Source organism: Caloenas nicobarica, chromosome 1, assembly GCF_036013445.1.
Source record: "Caloenas nicobarica isolate bCalNic1 chromosome 1, bCalNic1.hap1, whole genome shotgun sequence".
In the NCBI taxonomy this organism is placed as follows: domain Eukaryota; kingdom Metazoa; phylum Chordata; class Aves; order Columbiformes; family Columbidae; genus Caloenas; species Caloenas nicobarica.
In genome coordinates this window covers 150718118-150737037 of record NC_088245.1, presented here as the reverse complement: position 1 = coordinate 150737037, position 18920 = coordinate 150718118, and the positions used below count along the sequence as shown (strand labels likewise).

The window sequence follows — 18920 nt, the reverse complement described above, 5'->3', positions numbered from 1 at the left end:
TCAACTGAGGCAAACTCCTCCATTGCCCTGCCTTCCTCTGGGGCCTCAGGGGTACGGGGCTCCTCAGGACAGCCTCCGGCAGAGTAGACAGAGACAAAGAAGGCATTCAGTAACTCTGCCTTCTCTGTATCTTCTGTCACCAGGGCACCCACCTCATTCATCAGTGGGCCTACATTGCCTCTGGTGTTAGTTTTATCTGCCATGTATTTGAAGAAGCTCTTTCTGTTGTCCTTGACCCCTCTCGCCAGGTTTAACTCTAAGGAGGCCTTAGCTTTCCTAGTTGCCTCCCTACATCCTCTGACAACAGCCTTATATTCTTCCCAAGTGGCCAGCCCCTCCTTCCATGATTTGTAAACCTTTTCTCAGGAAACGCGCACGGCTGGGGGAGCGGTCGCGGTCAGCGAGCCCTGCAGAGTCACACGAAATAGATTCTGGAGGGCGTCTCTTGCTTCTCTTCTCTTCTCTTCTCTTCTCTTCTCTTCTCTTCTCTTCTCTTCTCTTCTCTTCTCTTCTCTTCTCTTCTCTTCTCTTCTCTTCTCTTCTCTTCTCTTCTTCCCTTCCCTTCCCTTCCCTTCCCTTCCCTTCCCTTCCCTTCCCTTCTCTTCCCTTCCCTTCCCTTCCCTTCCCTTCTCTTCCCTTCCCTTCCCTTCCCTTCTTTTTCCAGGACAGAAAATTGCTGTCAAAACAATTGCAGGCATTTTTACTATTCCTTACATGTGGTTGTATAATATGGTATTGTTTCTAGCAAGAGAGCTATCGCCTCACCCTGAGGCGCCAAACATGTCCAGGTGAGTATTTGCTGGAGCAGGATTCCAATTTTAATCAACATATTTAGAAATGTAATGGTATTAATAAGGAATTGCGGGGGAAAAGGCCGGTGCCTTGCTCAGGTTCAGCAACCTTTTTCAGAAAGGAAATACAAAAAAGTAACTTTCAACAGCAGAGCTGCCAAACCTGAAGGCAGAGGCCCTGCTTTACTTGGAGAGAAGCAATCTCATTCCAAACCACACAAGTTTTAGAGACTTATGAATGAATGGAAGGAACATTGTAAAAAGCGCAGGATTATTAAGCAGTCCGTATCACCACCCATGGCCATTCTTAATATCAGAAGAAGGAAGTGCCGTGGTGAAATGAAAAATGCAAATATTTGACTTTCGGGATTAAGGATGTCTCTGTATGGCTCCAAGAAGATAATACGTTCAGGGAATACGTTAAGACAGTGAAAATCAGTGTAAGCAGCTACAAGTGAATACACGTCAGAGAGTAATTCAAACTACATGGGCATGGAGTACATCTACTTCAGTATTCATCAGGGCTAGGAAAAGAATGTAAACTTTCAGGAATGTAATTCGCAAAAGATATTTGACAGATATGTCCCAAGCATGGTTCTGGACAGAACTACAACTGCAATAACACAGAGACACCAGACCATTGGCTTTTAGTTTGTATGTTTGCTCCTTGGCACAGTTTGGTTTTGCTTGCCAAGTTTAGGAATCCAAACATAGCAAAATTTTAGTGTCACAGGGAATACATTTCTGTACAAAGAGGGAAATGAAATATATGGCTGGAAAAGGGACAGGATGATATGCCAGAAGAGGGGGAGATGATCCTTCCCCTCTACTCAGCACTGGTGAGGTCATACCTGGAGGGCTGGGTCCAGTTCTGGGCTCCCCAGTACAGGACCCATGGCAAAACTGGAAAGAGTCCAATGAGTGTCCACTAAGATGACTAAGGGACTGGAGCACCTCTGCTATGAGGACAGGCTGAGAGAGCTGGGACTGCTCAGCCTGGAGAAGAAAAGGCTCAGGGGGATCTAAATACCTGAAAAGGGAGGGTACAAAGAAGAGGAAGCCAGGCTCTTCTCAGTGTTCTCCAGTGACAGGACCAGAGGCAATGGGCACAAACTGAAACACAGGAGGTTCCCTGTGAACATCAAGAAACGCTTTTTCACTGTGGGGGTGACTGAGCACTGGAACGGGTTCCCCAGGGAGGTTGTGAAGACTCCATCCTTGGATATTTTCAAAAGCTGCCTGGACATGATCCTGGATGACTGGCTGAAGGTGGCCCTGCTTGAGCAGGGAGGCTGGACAAGATGACCTCCAGAGGTACAAGCCAACATCATACAGTCTGTGTGCCTGTTAAAAGCCAAAACAGACACACTGACCCCGCCAAAAAAACCCCACCACACGCTAATTTTAATGAGTCTGTCAGCAGAGCTTCCTTACTTCATCTGAGTAAGTATACGTTCTGTGCCAGTTGAAGGTAATGGTACCCTTTTGGGTTTCTTTCTAACCAACTTTGGGCGGTCTGCTATTACTTGGGGGCAGCTTCATGAAAGTCTTTAATTACCTCAGTTTGTCTGCAAGGATTTTTGGGGTGTCTCCCATTGCCTGTCCTCCTGGGGAGCTCTACGAGGCAGCTGCCCCTGGCTGCTGAGCCTGGCCGAAGAGCAGCACCTCTGACCATCACTGCCTGGAATGGGAGGAGGTGGCTGGGCAGACGTGTGACTGCCAGGGCAGCAAACTCCGAAACAGCAAACTCTGGAAATAATTAACCATCAGGACCTGCCAACGAGCACAGCCGTTGCGGTCCTTCCCTTAGAGAGCACATTAATAGATTTAATGGCAAGTGAATTGCACCACGCACAGTTTTCCAATGCTTTTAAAGATGACATCCCTCGAGCCTTGTCTGCTAGCAATATAATCTCCAAGTAGCAAAGGCATTCACAGAGAGTGGGAGAGCCTCCACCAAACATGTATGTCTGCCAAACGCTAAGTACGAGCAGCTTTCAGAAACGCCGTACCAAGAAAAGCCAGGAATTCAGTCTCTCAGAGTGCCTCCCCAGGCTCTGTGTGCTTTGCAGCAAGTTTGTGCCTTGGCTTTGGGGTCTGATTTAAATTTTTGTTGTGTCTTGCTGTACAACAGAAATAACAATTCTTGATTGTTATTAATTCTCCATTACATAGTATTTGAGTGTGCTGGCATTCTAATTAACTTGTAAAATTCAGTCCAGAACACTTAAGCAAATAATTTAATAGGATTCACAAACGCACACTGCAAACTCCAAAGGAAAAAAAAGGTCTTTCCTTCCAGTCCAGTAAAATGGAAGCCTATGAGAATTTTCTTCCTATGCAGTTTTTTAAAAATATGGTGATCTGCCTACTTATTTCTGTTTACAAACCCATCGCGGAGTTAAACTATTCTACTGCTAATGGACTTGGCATCAGGAGGAGAAGTGCCATTATCCCCAGCAGACGAGTGAGGAAACAGAGACAGAGAAACACAAATTAAATTCACAAAGGAAGCTTGTGGTAAAGCAGGGACTTTGGACTCCGTGTCTCCAGACCAGCATATTAATCACAAAATTAATGTCTCTTTTCTTTTTTTCATCCTATCTCTCCATGCTAGACTAAAAAGCAGTTTTAAGTAGACGTACAGTTTTTATGTTCTGTTTCCAGAGCACTTGAAGTCTTCCATCACTGCTGAAATGCCACCATATAGGACTGCAGCTGGCAGTGGCAGATGTGACAGCACAGAACCTTTACCTACTCAGAGCCACACACATTATCAGCTTTGCTGACAAAAAAAAAGACCACCATTATAGGCCTGGGGAAGAAGAGAGGAAGGAATGGTTATAGGGGAGATAGACGAGGAAAAGGCTGATTGCTGAAAGAATTTGACTGCGTCTGTGATCACAAATATCAGCATCTTTAGAAGTTCTTCTTTCTTTGCCACAAAGTGTGTTACAATTTTGCCATAGTGATGGCAAAGAGACTTGAATACGTAATTTCCACCTGTAGTATTTGTTCTAGCTTTTGCGTTCTCTCAGAACTTCATGCAACTGCAGGTGCTGCATTTTCCTCATGTTGTTATTGACTCCAAGTGCCTGTTAACACAGCAGCCCTGTGGTTGTTTACCTCAATATAATCAATGGATTTCAACTGTAAACTGTGCCAGTGTTCTTCATGTCAGCGTTCTTCATGTCATACCTTCAAAGCTATGAAGTTAAAGCAACAGCAAACTTTGACCATTGAAGTGTGAATAATTTTTGAACACATGGTGTCCAGCTAAATACTCCTAGCAAAGCTGTTAATGGATCCACAAACAAGAAATTATTTAGGTTTCATATTCTTGTTCAGCATTAATAATTTCACAACTTAGTTGTAGAAATAAGTTTTGACCACTATTTGATCTCTATAAAAAACTTTGCTATTTTTAAAATCAGTATATATTTTACTCAGAATACTAATAGGCTTATTTTAGTGATCATTCTGACATCCTTATAAAAGCAAAGTTAAATTTCTGCTTCATGCATTGTAGACATACCTAGTAATTTGGCTTCGCCTTTTCTTGGAAGATGGAAAAAGATTGTGTGAGATCAGGTATAACTTTTATAGACTGATGTCAAAACCCTGCAAAACTGATCATTAAAATTCCATATTTAGCAGCATAAATTTCTGCTTCAAGACAAGGTCAGTAATTGGATGAACACAGTAATAGCTAAAGAAAAAGTTTATGGCAGCACCACAAAACAGGTACTTGAAAAAGTAACTTAATGACTATTGGCAATCATGGTGTTATTCTCACATTTTTATTTAAGCTTGCACGCCACTTGTATTTAACAGAAGAATAGGGAAATGTGTCCACCTCAATATTAAGTGTTGTGATGCTTTAAAAGTAGTTCAAACCCAAAAGCTTAGTCTGGGTAACTAGATAAAGATATAAAAGAGTTAATTTAATACACAGTCATCCTTTCTGTTTAACAGACTATTCTCATTATGCTCCACCTATCATAAAAAATAAACCACTCCTTGAGCCACTCCAAATTCCTAACCCACCCGTCAGAAATATTTTTTCAAAGTGATCACTGTTCAACTGCAGAAGATAGGGAACAAATCTGATGGCAAAACCTGCTGACAAACCCATCCTTCTCTACCATGTGTGGACCGTATTTTAGCACAAGCACCTCTAGCTATTGCAAGATCAGTGGTATCACTATTGCTTAAAAAAAAAAAGTCATTGTGCAATGACAACAACTTGATACAACCAATTAGAGTTACCTATTTATTATTTTGTGTGGTTATTTGGATGTTTTTGCTAATGCCAGTAATCAGAGTTCCTCCGAGGAGAGGAAATGTAGCTCAAGAACCAGACAGCAAAAAAGTCAATCAAGTACCTGGGGATAACTAGAATTATAGAATATCCTGAATTGGGAGGGACCCACAAGGATCGAGTCCAACTCCTGTCCTTGCACAGGACAACCCCACAGGTCACACCATGTCTCTGAGGGCCTTGTCCAGTCTCTGCTTGAACACTGTCAGGCCTGGGGCCGTGACACCTCCCTGGGGAGCCTGTTCCAGTGTCCACCACCCTCTGGGGGAAGAACCTTTTCCTAATGTCCAACCCAAACCTCCCCTGGCACATCTTCCTGACGTTCCCTTGGGTCCGGTCATTGGTCACCAGAGAGATCAGAGTGCAAACAAGTTCCAACCCGAAGTAATTCAAGTCTGTCATTTTTCTGTTTTAAGCTTTTTGTCACTACAATTTCCACCCTCCACAGAATGTTGCAAAACCTATCGGCAGCTTTTCTGCATTTTTTGAAAATCCTCCTCCTGCAAGAAAAGTATGATCTATCCACTACCCCCCATCACTCTGCAAACTACTGGTTCAACCAGTTTCCAAGAGAAAGGCTGGTTGGAGCAGAGACAGAGAGCCACCATACCAACAACAGGAGCTGGTTTAAGTTTTTATTGCTTCCAGCAGCTTCTCTGTCTTAGAGGCTGTGGCCCTCTGCCCGTGGAGCACAGTGACCACCCACCATATCCCCCTGCAAAGGGTGCCAGTTGCATCTAGATTGCTGCAGCTTGAAGTAAATGGTGCGACTGCTTGTGAGAGGAACATTAACTTGTCTGTATAAATATTTGGATGCTAAAAAGCAAAAATGATACAATTGGTCTTATCCCTTGGCAAAAGTAATGCTGAGCATCAGCAACTTAACTCTGCAAAGGAGAATAATGACAGGAAAACAGCACTTAGGTGAAAACATTTTTCTGGAGTTCTGCAATGGTTTCCATGGTTTTCACTTTTGAGAAGCTAGGCATGCTGCAAAGGGCAAGAGATCCAAGAACCAATACATACTTCCACTCCAGAAATGGTCCGAGTGTTCTTGGAACAAGCTTCGATTTTCAAGCAATTAAGCTCCCAGATGGAACAATTTAAAAAACCCCTTAAATCCTATATTCATATACAGCTGCTATCCAATACCTGTCAATTTAAAACACTTTCAAAGGCCATTATAAAAGGACGGGGATTGTGCCCATGCCCAAAACAGCACATTGGTTTTTACACCAATTACCTTTACCTTGGATTCTTAAGAAGCCTGCAGGCATTCAACTGACCACAAAGAGAATAAATGATTCACTAATACCGAAGTGGATTTACTTGTTGGAGCAGTAGCCGATGTGCATTTTTCTACTTCATTTTACTATATTCTTGGTCTTCGTTATTCAGTCCAGCCTTGATCCTCAGGATGAGCCTGAAGAACACAGGGCAGGAAGGAAGCCTTTGAACCCAAGATGCACCTTCTCATCCTTACAAGACAATACGATAAGTTTTAGATCAAATTCAGTTTGAAAAGTAGTCAGATTATTATTTCCCTTTCCCTAAGCGTATATACATCTGTTAGAAGTTGACTTTAAATACCAGGCTTTCTTTTTGACTGTTTTATATCCATTTATGCCAACCTCTTTTTGATGTCCCCTCTGACCACGTTTGTATAATAAATATAGCCTAACAAAAAATGGATGGCAAGAAGAGAAACACACCAAGCTCTCACTTAAACAAGCCAACCAACCCCCTCTTCATCCATAGAGCATCTAATTTTTGCACTACGACAACTTTGTAGATACAGAAAAATTATCAGAGGTAATTAGGGGAGAGGTAGTTATATTCACTTGAAAGCTGAGCGCTGATTTATAAGGTGGCTAGTACTTAAAAATACTAAGTGCAATCCTTCCAATCAGCGTATTAATACCTTCTGCATCCCTCCTCTCCTTCATGTCAGATATTGTCAGATTGTTGGTGACAATCCAGTAACACATTTGAAGTAATTTAAATTAGCCTTTTTTTTGAAAGCTTGATCTTTTTTCCTCCAAAACAACCATAAGCAACCGATTTCTTTTCCTCTTCCATTCATCCAGAAGTATCCACCACTGTTATTGTGTTCCAAAGCAAAAACTGCAGCTACTATACCAGATCCATAGAATCTTCTCTTCAGTACCACAGTAAACATCCCCTTGTTTTTTATCTTGCACCCGAGTAGCATTTTCTCAGGTAAGAACAAGCATTCAGGGAAAAAGAAAGGCACTCCATCGGGTAAAGGTGAACTTTATTGAAGCGACAGCCACACAAAAAGGCCATCGAAGACATATTTCCAACCAAAACGCTTATCTGTTCAGACTAGCAATTCTGAAATTACTACAACAAATATACTTTTAATTCTCCATACATTTGGTTTCTCAGCTTGTGGGTGGTTACTGCTATTTAAGGGAGATATTTTCACAGTACCAATGAAACTATCAGGTAGCTGAGGAAGTATTGGTGCACTGGGTGAAGCCAAGGCATAAGTCCAATGAAACCTATGTGGGTAAGCTGCCTTCAAAGTCACTTAGTACAAACTAAGAGTTTTTAGGTATTCCTCCACAATTCCAGGATATATTCGCTGTTATCAAAGCAAAAGGATGGAAGGCAATAGCCAAGGGAAGATTTAAATTTAGAAAATAATTTAAGCATGTATTCTCTCAATTATGCTTTGGGGAAGGAGGGTCATAAAAAATAAAAGCAACTCTACCTTCACATGTTATCACTTCTAACATGGGTTCCCTTTGGCCATCCTGAACCTCAAATCCAACTGGCCACATCTGCACTATAGCCTGACAAGCTCTGGTCTTCCTGTCTTTCAACTGGAGCACATTTTGCCTGCACAGGTGGGTCTCCCTTCTGGGTAAAGGGCAGATGGATGGCACATAACCTATTTCTAAGCCAGCACAGGTAGTTAAAACTGCAGCTACAGTGCACACACAGGCCTGTGAACTCCCAACCACTCCCTTTTTTGGTTTTTAATTAATATATACTCTGCCTTTTTTTTTTTTTTTTTTTTTTTTTTTTTTCTTTTGTTATGCCCTCCTTAGGCTTACTCTGACAGCAAGCTGATAGAAGAGTAAAATTTGGGCCTAAGCTTGTAAACTCCCTGGGCTGGGGTTACATTTTCTGGGAAACATCCTAACAAAATATAGCACTGTAAAGAAAAAACAAATGAACGAACCAGAAAGCAAAGTCAGCACAGTGCTCTTCCAAAAAGAGTACCACAGGTATATAAAGAAGCAGCAGTACTAGTTACAGTTTTAAATAGCTTTTTGAAAGCAAATAACAGCTACAATGCTGTACATTACAAATGCAAATATATGACATGTAAAAAGTTTTCTATGCAAAATAATCCTGCTTCCAGTCCACATCCTTCTAAAACATTTACTGCAAGTGCATATTAAACTTTGATATATTTGTTTACATAGTTTATTGCCACAAAGGTAACTTCTGGCAATCTTAGCAAAAGAATACAGCTTAGTAGCAGTTATTAAAATACCTTTACATTAATTAAGATCTTAACCTTCCATTGTAAAAAAAATATACATAGAGTAATGCAAGAGGTGTCCACTACATTCATAGGTACAATGCTTGAGTTTTACTACAAACAGTGAGCATTCAACTCAGACTTGAAATAAGTTAATAAGCAACTGTTATTTAATACAGCCAGTGATACATGTTACTTGCATACATTTATTCACAGTTTACAATGTTAAATAATCTATAGTTCTGAAATATGTATATTTTAAAAGGAACTTGTCACAGCTCTTTAGAGAAAGCAGAGCAGACATTGTGCAGAAGAGACTAAATCAGGTCAGCTGCGAACTGAGTTTGAACGAAGACAAAGTCATAACCTGCCACTCATGTGCTTCCATTGTTACAACTGCAGCAGGAGAATGACTTGCACTTATTTTTATGCATATTTCAAATCTCTCCTGTGATTCTGTTTTGGCGCTCTTTTGAGTGACATTAACCAAATCCAGCTGTGAATAAGGAGTTAAAATTCAACATCTGAGATCAGGTGCAAATCATAAATGTTGAAGATATGGTAATAATTTCAAACTCAAATGCTAGAAAGCCGAAACGTAGCCTCATGTTTGCTATCCACATTTCCAAACTACAGATGCCTAAAAAGACTCATCCCCATGCTACCATTTGTCAGTTCTGTGATCTAAAATTCCACAGAAAATGTTTTCATCGGTAGCACAAACCATAAAGATTCCAGTTAGAACACATATTGGAGGGGAAAGAAAAAAGCAGCAACAACATGGAAAGGAATTAAAATATTTAAATAAAGCCTGTTGATCGTGTATTGAAACATATACAAGAAGCAAAAATTTAAACCAAAAGCACAAAAGCCCAAACAGTTTATTCTCAATGTGTGCTGCCTTTCTGCTTTTATGTCCAGATTAATCTCAGTCCTAAATAAGGTAATATTAAAGGAATGAGCATAATTTCCTCAGGGCCTCAACTAAGATAGATAGGAAATACTATTTCACATTGTTATGTATACCAGGGAATGATTCACTGTAAAACAGCACGTAAAGCAGGAAAACATGAATGTAAAAGATGGAAAGACTCTCGTTGGAAGGTAAGCAGGGTTTGAAAACATGTACATGCATTTTAATAACTTACAAATAACTTAAGATTGTGAAAGGCAACATGGACTAGAATGGGGAAAAAGACGACTGAAGCTAAAAAAAAGGTTATGTTGATAATAGAAAAAGTAATTCTACGGCAGAGATGTATTTTTCTTGGGAAAAACCCCAAGCATTCTGTTGAATAAGCTGGAGCAGAGATTATCTCATCTGTGCATAACATTTGTGCAAATGACACATGGGAACACAGAGAAGTGAGAGAAGGATAACACTTCTTCAATCATTAGAACATTTAAAAGACGCATCTACTGAAAAAATTCTGTCCCTTTTTCTCACAAGTTATTGTAAGATCTACAGACTCAGATTTAGTGTCTACAATATGACTAAATCAGTACAAGTAGTCTTTTCACCTCAGTACAGGCATCACTATAGTAATGAAACATTTCTTCCTGGTCTTGAACACAAACTTCCAACCTCAGGTTAAGAAACCACAGCTTAAGCCCTTTCTCCCGTCTTCAGCTCACAACCTCTGATTCTTGGAGTACCATACCAAGACTTCCATAGATGCCATTAATCTCTCCTACAGTACCATGCTATGTGTCTAGCATTATATTTCATACAGTTTTAGGTACCCTCTACATTTTTTGGACCGTTACCTTCATATTTTCAATCCAGCTTTTGAAGAAAACAAAACAGCCAAGACAAAAATTATAGTCAAGCCAAAGCAGAAAATGCCATTTCTGTTTCTTAATGATCTTACATTTTGTAAGCATCACCAGAGAGGAAATAACTCAATTTTGATTTCTTCAGTGTGCAGAGAACAACAGTAACCGTATTAGTGAGCTGACAAAAATATGTGAAAGAAACTGTAAACACTTCATAATGCCTTAAGTCTAGTTATTCCAGTTACTATGTTAGACCGAGTTTCTAAATAGATATCAAAAGATTTGTCACAGGTTTGTCAGATTCTGTTTCCAAGCAATTTGCAATTAATTTTTCACTTCTCATTATACTGCTGATCATCAGCTTTCTCATTTACAAGAAGAATAGTTCACTGCTGTCAGCATCATATTGGACAATTTTTCAGAGCTATCTTAGAAGAACCTAAAAAGCTGAAAACACACAGATAAAAATGTGTAGTTCAATGCCACAACACCAAAAGATTGTTGTTCTACAGTGAGATTTATCTTTTTGCAACTGTGGAATGTGTTTAAAGATTCAGTGTTTCCACTGTCTCAACGAAGTCCCGACCAGCTGTGGAGGTATGAAGCCCACCCAGAGGGCCGTGAGGTACTCTCTTCCTCACCTGAAGGAGGAAGACAGACATACTGTAAACTAACTTTATTATATTAGACATTGCATCATTTGTTTAAATGACCTTGTTTCTCCCCCCGCCACTCCTGTTCTTTTTTCAAATACTCAAACTTGTTGAAAAGATAATATTCAATACTTGCTCTCAGGCTGCCATAGATGTGTTCATGGATTTTATCACCAAGTCTACTGTACTCTGGGTACTTAAGCATGTGTCAAAGAAGCCATTAATCACCTTTCTCCAGAAAAAAAAAAAAATAGTCAGTGTTCATTAGAGTGCCAGAACAACATCAAAACACTATGGACTTAATTTACATCTCATCTTTCCAAATGCAAAGCCTGCCATGGAATGTAGTACTTTGCCACTCACCTTATTCACGTGATTTTGTTCACAAGTTTTAAGTGCTTCATACATACACATGGTACTTACTCTTTATATTAATTTTAAAATAAATAATAGGTCAGTTGCTAGTGAAGTATGAAAAGCTACGTGTTATTGAGGAGTGACAAACAATACCTTAAAAAGTGTTTTTAAGGGGACAAATGCTCAGGGTATTTGAAGCAGAGCCAGAACATTATTATACTGTCAGCTCTTGGGTTAATTTCTTGCAGAGGCTTAACTCTCTTTCTTTCCTTCCCTAGTCCCTTTATTTATTAAATGAAAAGCATATTTTGTTGAAGAGATTTTTGAAGTTAATATATTGAAAGTAATATTAGATCTGCAGTACTGCCTGGAGAGGACCACTTCAATTATCTTTTTAGAACACCTGCCAAAAAAATAATTAATTTATAGTAACTTCTATTTCAAGGTCACTTTGACAGAAATCTTTAATTCTACTCAAAACATGGGCACATTACATTTTTACAACATACTATCCTCTTCCTAAAACATATAAGTTTCAGAAGAAGTTATATTTTACCTTAATTTTATTTATATGTTTAGGCATTTGTTCTGTTTTCTGAAAACTGAATAGTAACTTCCCAACAGAGCCAAATGTTTTTATTGCTAGCTCACTGGCATTACACTGCTGAGCTTTGTTTTTCCTTAAAGGTCTACATAAAAGAAAGCACAGAACTTCAGTTGCCTGTATTTCCACTTTTCCTTTTTTTTTTTTTTGCAACAATGTTTTGACCACCACCTACCTTGGGCGATTGCAACCAGCTTCCCTTTCTCTTCAGGGCTGAGCTGCAACATGGTGTCTATTACTGGGAGCAGCCTTTCTTTCTCGCTTCCTGACTTTAGAAATATGAACTGCAATAGAACATTCTTCAAGTATTCTAGGTTAGCCACAGACTTTTCTCTCTCTTGATTTCTTTCCAATCTTCTTATTTCATTCTTAAGAAGCTGCAGATGAGGGAAAATAATGAAATATTGTTTGCTTCATATAATGAGACATTGAACAAAATCTTTTGAAAAGCTAAAAAGCTAATTATGCAGCTTGCTTCAAAAGGAATAATGTGTGCACAGCAGCACAGCAATATATTCTGGACAAAAACCCTGTGATACTTGGACACACAATAATATAGTACAGAAATAACTTTTAATTGATAAAAAATATATTTTTTCGATAAAATCTGTGCAGTAGTTACCGTGACATACAGTGCTAACTATTCAATTTCATTGATAGAGTTGAACAGTTAAATAAGCAACGTGGATCAAAGATTCAACGATATTATAATTTGATTAAGAAATATTTTATAACGGAAAGCTTAGCATATTTAGAGAATATGTTAACTTCCAAAGTGTATTCAGAAAACTCAGGAAGGTACAACCAAATCACACCAAACTCTATTAGCACGTGTACCTCTAAACATGTATCTTCTTTTAATTTAAGACAGTTAAAGGGGTTACAGGAAGAGAAACCAGACAATGCTTCCCTCAGGATTTACTGCCTTTATCCAAGTGAAAACAGTAAAGGCATATTAAACTTCCAAACTCAAAACCTGAAGTCAACTCTGGAAGTGCTAATTAGTCCTATGGTATAAAAGCCCTTCTGAAATTCAGTTTTACATTACCAAATTTTTATATACTGGGATTTTCTGAAACTTATTTGATGTTAAACATTTGGCCTAGGAAACACACCACAGAAATTAGAGCTCTCCCCACATTTCCTGCATGTCTACTAACCTTAATTTGTTCCATTAGGATTGCATTGGTTGCTTCTGATTCACGAAGTAATTCATTCAAGTGATCAGTGCTCTTTGCTGTTGTGTTTAGTTTCTGAATCAGTTCATCCTTGGTGAGTTCTGTTTGCCACTGAGTTGGTTCTGCAATTAATTGGAAAAGAAAACTGAGAGAAGGAAAAATCACTTGCATCTACTTAACATTAGAACTTGATTAAGGTAGTGTCTCAGAAACAAATTCCACACAAAGTCAGACTGCAAAATGAGTGGGCATCATTGCTGCTGCTGCATTCTTTTTTTGTGAAGTATTTTTGTGTATATATATATTAGAAGAGGATTGGCAAATCAGTTCTAGGTACGTTAAGATACGTAGGTTTAATTTACCCCTTGTTTCCTACCCATAGATTGAGATTTTCAACAGCTCTCCACAAAGTGCTAAGTAGACTTTTAAAACATGATCAGATGCTATAATATATTTTTCTTGGTTTTTGGGGGGAGAATCTTAGAACACTGTTCTTCATACGGGCTTTCATTTTCCTAGAAAAAATACCTATGAATAAATGTCTGTTCTAATAAGACACATTAAGATGGACATTTTATCCTTTCATTAATGACAGTTAAATCAACACTTGTCTCTAGCAGAGACTAGTCCAGAATGCAAAAAGCTCTGTAACTATTCACTAACTTGCTCATCCAGTCTTTTCCCTTTAGAAAGTCACAAATACGAAATCTTTAAAATCACTAAAACCTGTAGCAAAGTTTTACTGTTAGTCCTTACTCAAGGACTCCTACAGAAATTCAGGAAACTGTGTGCTCAGTAGCACTTAAAGTAGACCTGTGTCTTGCACCTAAAAGCATGAAAATACAACATTCTGAGGTATTTTGAGGGCAGAAACTTCTGCAACTTATATATGCAAGTGCTCCAAAATGCCACATGTTCTACCTACCAAGTTTTGCTTCCGGGGAGTTCAGAAGTTGTTCCAAGGATGGTATGTAGGTGCTGGATGAAGAGACAGACTCTGTGTCCGTTGTTTCCATACCTTCTCCCTCTTCCCTAGCTACAGTGTGCACATCGAGAACAGGAAGGTCAGTGTTTCGCCGTTCTCTCAAGTTCTTCATTGCTGGATTTGAAACAGCTGGACCTGAAAGATACTTGCTGATGTTTGTCATCAGAATGCAACTGGTGGGGCTATTTCACAGGTGTGACAGTCTCAAATTGTAGAGCAGTACATAAAATAGTCTTCAAAAAGCAAGAGGAAGAAAGTGGAGTTCAGAATCTTGTGTGGCGGGAGCAGAATACCAAGCAGAATTGCAACCCTGGACTTCAGCAGGGCCAACTTTGGCCTGTCCAAACAATTGCTGGGGGAAATCCCATGGGCAAGGCTGCTTGAAGGTAAAGGGGCCCAAGATAGTTGGTTAGCATTCAGGGACTGCTTCTACCAAGCTCAAGATCAGTGCATCCCAACACGTAGGAAGTCAAGGAGGGGAGCCAGGAGACCTGCATGGTTAAACAGGGAACTGCTGGGCAAACTCAAGTGGAAGAGGAGAGTTTACAAATCATGGAAGGAGGGGCTGGCCACTTGGGAAGAATATAAGGCTGTTGTCAGAGGATGTAGGGAGGCAACTAGGAAAGCTAAGGCCTCCTTAGAGTTAAACCTGGCGAGAGGGGTCAAGGACAACAGAAAGAGCTTCTTCAAATACATGGCAGATAAAACTAACACCAGAGGCAATGTAGGCCCACTGATGAACGGGGTGGGTGCCCTGGTGACAGAAGATACGGAGAAGGCAGAGTTACAGAATGCCTTCTTTATCTCTGTCTACTCTGCCGGAGGCTGTCCTGAGGAGCCCCGTACCCCTGAGGCCCCAGAGGAAGGCAGGAAAATGGAGGAGTTTGCCTCAGTTGATGAGGACTGGGTTAGGGACCAGTTAGGCAATCTGGACATCCATAAATCCATGGGTCCAGATGGGATGCACCCGCGGGTGCTGAGGGAGCTGGCTGAAGTCATTGCTGGACCGCTCTCCATCATCTTTGCCAAGTCTTGGGAAATGGGAGAGGTGCCTGAGGACTGGAGGAAAGCAAATGTCACTCCGGTCTTCAAAAAGTGCAAGAAGGAGGACCTGGGCAACTATAGACCGGTCAGCCTCACCTCCATCCCTGGGAAAGTGATGGAACACCTTATCCTTGGTGCCATCTTAAGACATATCAAGGATAAGAGGGTCATTAGGGGCAGTCAACATGGCTTCGCCAAAGGGAAGTCATGCTTGACCAACCTCATAGCCTTTTATGAGGACATAACCAGGTGGATAGATGATGGCAGAGCGGTGGATGTGGTCTACCTTGACTTCAGTAAAGCATTTAACACCGTCTCCCACAGCATCCTCACAGCTACACTGAGGAAGTGTGGACTGGATGATCAGGTAGTGAGGTGGACCGTGAACTGGCTGAAGAAAAGAAGCCAGAGAGTCGTGGTCAATGGGGCAGAGTCTAGTTGGAAGCCTGTATCTAGTGGAGTGCCTCAAGGGTCAGTACTGGGACCAGTATTATTCAATATATTCATCAACGACTTGGATGAGGGAATAGAGTGCACTATCAGCAAGTTTGCTGATGACACCAAGCTGGGAGGAGTGGCTGACACGCCAGAAGGCTGTGCTGCCATCCAGCGAGATCTGGACAGGCTAGAGAGTTGGGCAGGGAAAAATTTAATGAAATACAATAAGGGAAAATGTAGAGTCTTACATCTGGGCAGGAACAACCCCAGGTTCCAGTACAGGTTGGGGAATGACCTATTAGAGAACGGTGTAGGGGAAAGGGACCTGGGGGTCCTGGTGGACAGCAGGATGACCATGAGCCAGCACTGTGCCCTTGCGGCCAAGAAGGCCAATGGCATCCTGGGGTGTATTAGAAGGGGGGTGGTTAGTAGGTTGAGAGAGGTTCTCCCCCTGCCTAGTCTGCCCTGGTGAGACCTCATCTGGAATATTGTGTCCAGTTCTGGGCCCCTCAGTTCCAGAAGGACAGGGAACCGCTGGAGAGAGTCCAGCGCAGGGCCACAAAGATGATTAAGGGAGTGGAGCATCTCCCTTATGAGGAAAGGCTGAGGGAGCTGGGTCTCTTTAGCTTGGAGAAGAGGAGACTGAGGGGTGACCTCATCAATGTTTATAAATATGTAAAGGGTGGGTGTCACGAGGATGGAGCCAAGCTCTTCTCGGTGACAACCAACAGTAAGACAAGGGGTAATGGGTTCAAGCTGGAACACAAGAGGTTCCACTTAAATTTGAGAAGAAACTTCTTCTCAGTCAGGGTGCCAGAGCACTGGAACAGGCTGCCCAGGGAGGTTGTGGAGTCTCCTTCTCTGGAGACATTCAAAACCCACCTGGACACCTTCCTGTGCAATCTCATCTGGGTGTTCCTGCTCTGGCAGAGGGATTGGACTAGATGATCTTTTGAGGTCCCTTCCAAACCCTAACATTCTGTGATTCTGTAATTTTGTGAAGAAAGGTGAAGAAATAAGAGAAAGCCAGATACACACATAACATTTATAATAGAAAATATAGCCTTTCACTGCTAAAAGACCATTCCAATCAAACCTTGTTTCTAAATCCAAACTTTATTGGCAATTTCTATTTCAGTGACTATGAAATCTTCATGCAACTCTCCCTGAAGATGTGTTACTACACATCTATGTTATATGACAAACTATGACAAGAGTGCCAAATGTTTCTAATGCAAAACAGAATTAGCTTTTCTTTCAACCAGTCCTGTGGGAGGTGTAAATTATTCTGTTTTAATACTGTGGGTACTATCCTGTTGCTTCAGTAACATATGGAAAGAGTAACTTCTTAAACTGTTATTGCTACTTGGCAAATGTCCAGCTACATCCTAATTAGTAACTTTACAGATATAAAAATAGCACTTGAGCTTGAACACAGTAAAATCCTAAATTCGGAGTCAAATAGTAAGTATACCAATAACGAACATTGTTAAAAGAGCTTTCAATGCACTTTTCTTTAGCTTTATCCCTCATACTGGAGGCAGAGGTCCAGTATGCTCCAAAATCTGAGACAAACTGATAGGAAGAGCACCCAATATTTACAAAGTGATCTCCCTTCACCCGTCTGACAATGCAGGTACTACAGAAGAAATAACACTGATGCAGATTCTAGAACAGAACAGAATAGTTCCGGTTGAATGTGACCTAGAACAATGACTTAGTCCAACTGCCCGACCACTTCAGGACTGACCAAAAAGTTAAAGCATATTATTAAGGGCACTGTCCAAGTGCCTCTTAAACACTGACAGGCTTGAGGCATCAACCACCTCTCTAGGAAGCCTGTTCCAGTGTTTGACCACATTCTAGGTAAAGAAATGCTTCCTATACCTCCCCTGATGCAGCTTTGAACCATTCTGATGTATCCTGTTACTGGATACCAGGGAGAAGAACTCAGGATCTCCCTCTCCAGGACAGGCCTTCCAGCCCTTTCACCAGCTTTGTTGCTCTCCTCCGGACACGTTCAAGGACCTTAAGATTCTGAAGTGACAGTAATAAAAAACAGACACGTTCCCTACTTTGTATCAATGGACTGATATGGCATGCTGCAGGTTCTCCAGAAAAAGTTTCTGATGTATTACAGAACCATACACGATAAGCACATTTTAGATTCAGATTCAGGTACACAAATTTGTATCTAACCCAAGAAAACCTGGTGTGATGACTGAAAATTAATTACCTCTAGTGCTTGGTTCACTCTTGAGTTGGAAGAGCTGAGCCTCTACTCTGGACAGTTGCTGTTGAAGCGTCTCTACTGTCTTCCTGTGCTCTTCCTGCAGGTTCCTGACTTGATCTCTGAAATTGTTCCGGAGAGCTTCGTTCTGGGCTGTCAGCTGACTCAAAGACTGGGCATGCTCTGTTTTCATGACCATGTTCTCAGATTGTATTGTGCAGAGCCTGAAAACAGTGTACACACGAAACTAAGAAATGAACAGCAAAACACTGACACTTTTACATTTCAAAATTGTTATAGTTTACAGTAGTTTTCAGTTTTCATGTGTGGGATTATCTTAGAAAGACTGTACAACTTTTTTCCATTTAAATTCCTCTTTTTACAGGGAAAATCTAAGACTGAGAAAGTTACACTTATTATAATGAATTATCATATGAATACACTGCACTATTCATTTCTGTTTCAGAACACGAAATTCAGACATCTTCAGGAAAAAAAGGAAGTATTACAGACACTGTGGTCTAAACATTCCTAAAAATTCTAAACTCGCAACATGATTGTTTATAGTGTTATACAGTGCATGTCACTTACCTTATACTCCACTTCCTTTAACATTTATTTACCAAACACTTCTGCAGGACTTCTGAAAACAGAAGTTTCTACAAAGCTAAGTTTAATTTTTTTAAGCTTCAACTTTCAGTACAATAGAGTGTAGAAGAGTATAGCTGTTAGCAAGAGAAGTGCCAGTAACACATCAATTGTACTTGGTTTGGAGGTACTCCAGAAGCAAGATAAAATTGTCACAAGCAATTAAACAAGTGCATGTATGGAAAGACGAAGCATAGGACTTGCCCTTATAAGCATACAAATTTAAATATAGCCAGAGCAGCAAAGAGCTTGTCTCTCTGGGTACAAAGGGAAATAACTGTGATATGGGTTGTTCCCAGAAAAATGCAGGAGGACATAATTTAGTTAATTACAATGAATCATCACATGGCTATCAGGAACAGATAAAACAGTACAAAG

General features: G+C 40.5%; 1 protein-coding gene across 1 annotated transcript in view; it reads right to left on the bottom strand.

Moving 5' to 3' along the window:
- Positions 1 to 7370: 7370 nt before the first annotated feature.
- The window catches only part of GCC2 (GRIP and coiled-coil domain containing 2), a 33461-nt gene continuing 21911 nt past the window's right edge, over positions 7371 to 18920 (bottom strand). The window contains exons 19-23 of the mRNA XM_065652946.1: positions 17901 to 18118; positions 14123 to 14317; positions 13180 to 13319; positions 12195 to 12396; positions 7371 to 11046 (exon numbers count right to left, since the gene is read on the bottom strand). Coding sequence (XP_065509018.1) covers positions 10976 to 11046; positions 12195 to 12396; positions 13180 to 13319; positions 14123 to 14317; positions 17901 to 18118 — 826 coding nt within the window. The 3' untranslated portion in view covers positions 7371 to 10975. The remainder of the gene's footprint in view (positions 11047 to 12194; positions 12397 to 13179; positions 13320 to 14122; positions 14318 to 17900; positions 18119 to 18920) is intronic.